Below are 7,089 nucleotides of genomic sequence, written 5' to 3'. Positions count from 1 at the left end.
AGAGAGAGAGCGGAGTTAAAATAAGATTATTATTATTATTTAGCCCAGTGTTACCTGACCAATTAAAGATAACTTCCGGGGCGCTAGATTACGCCCATTTTACGACCCCCGGCACAATGCATGGTACCATTTCAATAAAGATTCTATTTAAACCAGAGGAGTGCAGTATCAACTCCTGCCAGCAGAGAGCACTGAGTCTCAATGAGAGCAGTAACAGCAAAAGATGCACACGTGACAGGTACGTTTCCAAAACATCTCTTTATTTTAATATTAGGTCTCACCTCACATTTGTTACATCAAGAACAAACCGATTGTGAAGGGTTCAAATACAATTATCAGTTGTTTTCCTCTTTTGAAAATACATTGTGTAGCCTACTAAAATTCATTACTGGGGTGACAATAGAATGATAAACATTATTAATAATCAAAATCACATGCACTGTCTAATTTTGTAGCAATTCGAGGAAAATTTTCACACCCCAAAAGAACGGGTATGATAACTGGCAAACTGTAACTTTGTTTTAGTCTTTATAAAACACCCCCTGGGTTGTGTTTCCCAAAAAGTGAAAGTTGTGGCATTTACCAAGTATGGTAACCAAGAATTGGTGCTCTGCATTTAACTCCAAGTGCGCACACACACACACAAACAAACCATGAACACACACTATTGCTCCAACGCCCAGGGAGCAATTGAGGGTTAAATTTATAGAATCATATATATTAAACATTCTGTGTGCCCCGGAGAAGTGTCAGTTGAAATAACATATAATATGCAAAAGTAATTGCATTAATTGCACACTGATGTACAAACATTTGCAGTAATGAAGAATTGTCCATCTTCAGACTTGAGTTTGGTGCATGTCTGTCCACTGGAGGGCATGATTTGTCAGTTTTTAATAGGATGGTAGGTTTTCCCAACCCTGTTTCTGGTGGCATACCAACAGTACTCATTTTTCTTGAGTTGACTCATCAGCACATTACTAGTAGAGACCCCAAGTAATATGTTACTTTGTGGTCACTTGTACTCACATGACTGGGATCCAGTTATAATTTTGGAAATGGTTCTTTTCCACTTGAAATCCAGCTGTCATCAAAATTTAAATTAAATTAAATTTAGGTGAAATTGAATGCATTGCATTTTGAGATACAGGACTTCATGCAGTCTTTCCTTTATTTAATAGTCACCAGTTTAAAGTTGTGTAATATGTGTAATATTAATAATATTTCTCTGCCCTTTTAAGGGGGTGGGGTGTGATTTGGTCAGGTAATAAAATAAAAACAATGCCAAAGAGTCACTAACTTGCAAACCATTTGACATCACACAAAATATCCCTTGCATCTATCAGCAAAAGAAAAGACAAAAACTACAAAATCTCATCAGTGATGTATAAGGAAATTCCATAAATAGTCAATCCCAGAAGTCCCTGTTGTGTCTAATAAGACACATGACTGACATTGTGAGGACAGGAGAGCTGCAGTCTAGGTGACTGTCCAAAGCTAACATGTCTAATCGTTTACATGTTGCGGCTCGCTTCTGAGAGTCTGGAAGGCACGCATCGTCTTGCTCTCGTGTTACACCAGATTATGAAACTCTATTTTAAGTGTTTGTTCTAAAGCTCCAAACCAAACCCCAGCAGGTCCTTGAGATAGTGTTACAAGCTACCTCCATAAATACAAAAGGCAGTAAAGCAGTGAAAATGCAGCCTGGGCAGTAATTGCTTTATGATGGGGTCCAGTTGACTGACAATCGACAGTTCCTGAGTTTTTTCAGGCTGGAGGATTTTGGAGGAGCTTTAAAGCACCCTTGTACCCTCAGGGTTGTTCTTGTTTGGTGGCCGCCCCTGTTGAAGCAGAAAGTATGTCAGTCTTAGCTTAACCTCAGAGACCCTGGGTGGTTGCAACAGACCTGTTTTTAGAAAGGCCTTCGCCGTCCCTTGATTGTCGCAGGGGCAAGGCAGGTCAAGACCACGTCTGGCTTGTGAAAGAAAGACAGAATGCGCAAACACACACATGAGAGGCAGGTGGATGCTGATGGGCATAGCTGATCCAAGGGGTTGGCATGTATCCATGACGTTGGCATCTATTAATACCTCTCATTTCACCTTGTTTCTCCAAGCAATCTATTCCAATCAAGTCACTCTGTTTCAGTCAAGTCCCAATCAACTCGCGATGCTTCAAAAGACTTTCAAGAGACAATCAAACCCATTCAGACCTCTTTTCTTGTCCGTCTCCATTGCAAGTTGGTACGTCTTCACCAGTGGTCATTTCTACCAGAGTATATTGCCCTACTCTTCTGGTACACACTGCTGTTGACCCCGAGACATCAACTGCACCTTGAGCAGCTAGTTTGTCCCTTCGTGGAGGTGGTGGAGGTTTGAGACGACTGCGTTTGCTAACTCGGACAGATCTAGGAGTCCCCAAAGGCTCAGTGGGGTACAGTGCCACTTCACTGCCCTCTCTTACCATCCCCTCTTCTTGGGTGGGTTGGTAGCTGCTGCTGTCGTCATTGTTGTTGGAACCAGGCATTCCAGAAATTGTTGGCATTCCAGCAAGAGGTGAAGGTTGTGGAGGGTCATCGTCCAAAAGAACCGAAGCAGCTTCATCGCCACTTGAGTTCCTGGACCTTCTTTTGCGGAACCCTCCCGGTCCAATCACATCTTGAGTCGGCTGGATGCTGGTGTCTACACCTTGATTCCCATTCCCGGACAAGTAGTACTGCTCCTCTGCGTACATCTTCTCTACTAGCATTTTTCCTTTGTTTTTCTGCCTCATGGAGCGCTTGATGGCACAGATTAGGTCGCACACGTTTAGCAGCAAGGACAAAGCAGCTGCCCCCAACATAAAGTTCAGCATGATGGTTTTCTCAGTGGGCCTAGAGATGTAGCAGTCCACCATTGTTGTGCAAGGTGACTGCTGACACATAAAGCGTTTGGGGATGTAGAAGCCAAACAAGTAATAATGTGCAGCTCCAAATCCAGCTTCTACAAGTATCTGAAGCAACAGATGCAAGATGTAGGCTCCTGTGAAGTACTGCACACGCCCCTTCGCCTTCATGACGGTCTTACAAAGAGATGCTTTCCTGAACGATTCTTGATGGATCTTATAGATGGAGTCTGCTTTTATGGACTCAGAAGTCTCAATGTCAGCAGGAAGACCAGAACTCACTTTGTGGATCACATAGATGACAAACACCACATAAGGAAGGCAAAGGGTGGTGAGCTGCACTAGCCAGAATCGGACAATGGAAAGAGGGGCAAACATGTCGTAGCACACATTGGCACAACCGGGCTGAATGGTGTTACACACAAATCTTTCCTGCTCATCCTGGTAGAGGGGGTAACCAGCAAACAGCAAGACCAGGATTCTAATGAATACCACCAGGACGAGCCATGCTTTCCCTAAGGAGCAAAAGCACACAGTTCTTTGTCAGTTTAATTTATCATTTATAATGTTCCATTAAAATTGATCTGGGAATGCTGTATGTTGTCAAGTATGACAGACTGTTCTTAGATATTACTTAAATGACAACATATACGATATGGCCCAGTGTTGCGTATCTGTAGCAGAACATTGGTAGGATCATATCAGCTGTACACTTGATATTCAGTGGATATTGTCCTTGATGGTATGACTTTTTTTTTTTTACTATATTCTTCTACAAAGGCAATTTGTCAAATTACAACCTGATCTCACGGCAATTCATGCATATTTTATGAGGTGGCTAATTTGTAAAAATTTGTAAGACCTCACTCGTACGAATTTGAACAATTTGTGGAAAATCTTATGTATTTTGCAAGGTGGTAAGTTCATAGGAGTTCATATGAAGGACAGCCCCGACCCCTCCCCTAAACCTACCCCTCACAGAAATCATACAAAATTCATGAGGTCATACGATTTCGTACGAATTAGCAACCTTGTAATATACATATGAATTGGTCGTGAGATAGTGTTGGCAAACATCCTGGATTATATTTTTTATTTTATACATTCCCTTTGGAAACTAGTGGATAACCTTTGTCCACATGCAATATACAGTAAAATAGTGCCCCCACCCCCCCCCAAAAAAAAATAAATAAAATAAAATAAAAATAAAATTTAATTGGACAGTTCAGAATGTACAAATGTCATTGCATTAGATGCTAAATAAATAAATAAGGAAACATAAGTGGCATCTGTGAATGTTTACCATGTGCAAATGTGCTATCCTTAAAACAAATGTTTTGAAAATTTAATATAATGACATGAGTGCCCAAATACTTTCTGGAGCTCCTGAATGAATTTGTATTAAAATACCAAAACCGTGCACGTACCTGTGAGGGTGATGTTGTGATTCAAAGTTATGAAGATAATCTCAGATGCAGTCTGTTTAGCCATGCCAGCAGATTTATGCCTCCACACGTAGGATTTCCCACTGGTCAACTCACAGCCCAATTGATTCCACACAAGAAAAATATGTTTTGGTGTGTATTAAACTCAGTCCAAGTGGGAATTAAAAATAAACCCTTTTTACAAACACTCAAATTCTCAGTCAGGTCCTACACAACTTGTCGGTTGAAATCCACAATGGCAACTCCACTCACGCGTATCCACCAACTAGGCTTCCCATCTCACCTCTGCCCTGACAACAACTGTTCCCAGACAACAGAAGACGAGAGATGTGAGCTCCATTGTGAGGCTATTCTTACCCACCAAAGGCATGTCGGCACGCAGGCCTTGCTGTGATATTTGGGCTCTGTTTGTCCTTACAGGAGAATAACTAGCTGGATCAGGCATCAAATAACCGAATTCAGTTCTCATTTATGATGGAGAGCATTTCAGTGACAGTTCAATGTCAGCCACATGAGGTCTTGGGTGGCAGAATCCTTAGGAAAGCCTTTTTGTGTTGACGTGATTTTTATTTATTTGAAACTTTTAGGATACTGAAGACTTTTGCATACTTGTGTCTAAGTTTTTTGTTGGGTGCTGAGGTCATGCAGCAAATTAATTAAACCTTTCATATGAATAAAGACATTTTTTTTGGTTGGCTTCTGATTGAGATGCGCTAGGTGGTTCTAATATTATTACATAATTAAAACGAATCCCCTCTTTAGCTCTGTCCTTGAGGTGGTTGGCATGACTGAATACCGTTGGATCAGAGGAGATCATGGTGGAATCTCTAGAAGCTTTTAGCTCTGTCTAAATGACCTCTGAATGAGGGACATCTGGACAGAGGGATTGAAGGAATGGAGACTTGTGGGTACTGTACTGTACTGTACTGGCGGCTGCTTGGGTAGTGCACTTTTTTGACACATTAAGTAAGGGAAATTGTGGTGAACTTAAATTAAGTCTGTAAGTTAGAGAATTATTTTGCAATCACTTTATTAATAAAAACAGTAATGCATTCATTAACAAGAAATATTTGCAAAAAATAAAGGCTACTTTGCATCCGATGCTCTGCTTAAATATTATTATTATTATTAATCTGTCTTGGATAGTCAAGTAGGGAAATTAGTTCTTATTTTTGATTGCATTTATGAGATTGATTACACTAGCAGTACAGCAAATTGCATCCGGAGTAAGCGAACAAGTCTAACAAAATTAGTTCTTTTCAACACAAATGCATTTCCCTCATATTTGGTGACAGACAGTTTAGAATAGATACTGTATGTCCCAGATGTTTTATTATAGTCTTTTTTTTCTCCTCTGCATCTCTGTAATTGGATTAGCAGGAAAGCTCTGCTAAATAAAGACAATTTTAATGTAACAGCGGTGTAGTTCACTAGGGACACATTTAGAGGTGCAAAGCCAAAGACTTAAAATGGAAACGCATGGGCCATATGCTCTCGGTTCAGAATGACTTGCTGTTATAGTTGATGGTCTATTATTGAACATCCATTGAAGTATTTATCTCATAAAATGAGGTGCAGTACAACTTATGGCTGAATTTGTTGGGTCAAGTAAAATGAATTTCTAGCTCCAACATTCAATATCTTAAAACAGCGTTTAGTAAATGTGATTGTATACACAGTATTTACAAAAAAACGCTTTAATTTATAAATGGCTATTCTCTTGATAATACTTATGAGACTAAATTTAGTTGTTGCCAAGGGTCCAAAGTGCACAAATATTTATTATCTTTATCAGTGGTTTCTAACGGAAAAAGTATAGCAAATTACGCCCTCCCAGATTGACCCCCATTCCATGCAATTTGCCAAAATAAATTGTGAAATGCCTAAGAACCTCTGAAAATTAAAACTCAAAATTGAGACTCATTTGCTAAATCCCTTCAGGAAAGTTAACCGTTTTGTCATCTATCTGAAAAAATTTCAAAGTTTGTTTTTATTGGCTACTAGTTTTATGTATCTCGATTAGACTGTGGCAGCACTGGAAACAATTGTGAGAAATCCATTTCACCCATGCAAGGTTTTGAGAAAATGAGGTAGAGAATGTAAAAAAATAGCAATACATACTACAAATGACAAAAATGGCACAAAAACAAAAAGCTAACTCAAAAGCTGTAACTTAACAGCATAAGATGTTCTGCAGAAATTGACTTAACTACATAAAATACATAAAAATCCTACCCTGAAAAATATGACCCAGTACCCTCTATTCATCTTGTGATGAGACTCATTAAAAACACATTAGATCAGTTTTTATTGCAACTTTTAAAAGTTTATTCTTGTGGCGGTTTCTAAACATTGCTTCTGATCTGGGAGCATCAGTTAAAATAATAGTTTGAAAAAAAAAAAAAAAAAAAAAACTGCATGCAACCATTGCCTCCAGATCCTGGGCGGACGGCCGCAGGTGACTGGGTTCACTTAGTTAAACAGAAAGTAGAATCAACTAAGATCATACATAGGAGATAGGATTCAGCCTTTGGCACACACTGAAAACATACAGAAGAAGGGCTTGACCTTTGGAACAGAAACAAATGACAACAACAATGTATTATTCATAATAACAGGTATACAATTAATGACCGAACATCAAATTAAAAAAATCACAACTACAGCAGTTTTCTTTCTTTTTTCACAGGAAACCACTTATTGTATAAATGTTCTGAAAGATCTGAATTTGTCATTTCCTAGAAATTGCAAGGAAAAATTA

General features: G+C 39.2%; 2 protein-coding genes across 2 annotated transcripts in view; both read right to left on the bottom strand.

Moving 5' to 3' along the window:
• Nucleotides 1-264: 264 nt before the first annotated feature.
• Nucleotides 265-4,868, bottom strand: gjd4 (gap junction protein delta 4). The gene is made up of 2 exons (XM_059524076.1): nt 4,311-4,868; nt 265-3,398 (listed from the first exon to the last, which is right to left on the bottom strand). Exons 1-2 carry the CDS (start codon nt 4,372-4,374, stop codon nt 2,197-2,199), a joined length of 1,266 nt encoding a protein of 421 aa, XP_059380059.1. The 5' UTR covers nt 4,375-4,868; the 3' UTR covers nt 265-2,196.
• Nucleotides 4,869-6,632: 1,764 nt separating this feature from the next.
• LOC132115891 (cyclin-Y-like) overlaps nt 6,633-7,089 on the bottom strand; it is a 61,925-nt gene continuing 61,468 nt past the window's right edge. Inside the window, exon 13 of the transcript XR_009425577.1 lies at nt 6,633-6,896. The gene's annotated coding sequence lies outside the window, so the exon portion shown is untranslated. The remainder of the gene's footprint in view (nt 6,897-7,089) is intronic.

This window comes from Carassius carassius, chromosome 35 (assembly GCF_963082965.1).
Source record: "Carassius carassius chromosome 35, fCarCar2.1, whole genome shotgun sequence".
Lineage (NCBI taxonomy): Eukaryota > Metazoa > Chordata > Actinopteri > Cypriniformes > Cyprinidae > Carassius > Carassius carassius.
This window is presented reverse-complemented; position numbering and strand designations above follow the sequence as displayed.

What these genes read in the sequence shown, in the direction of transcription:
- gjd4 (XM_059524076.1), bottom strand. Translation starts at nt 4,374, where the DNA reads ATGGCTAAACAGACTGCATCTGAGATTATCTTCATAACTTTGAATCAC. An exon ending in TCACAACATCACCCTCACAG is followed by an intron (nt 3,399 to 4,310) that starts GTACGTGCACGG and finishes TTTGCTCCTTAG; the next exon opens with GGAAAGCATGGCTCGTCCTG.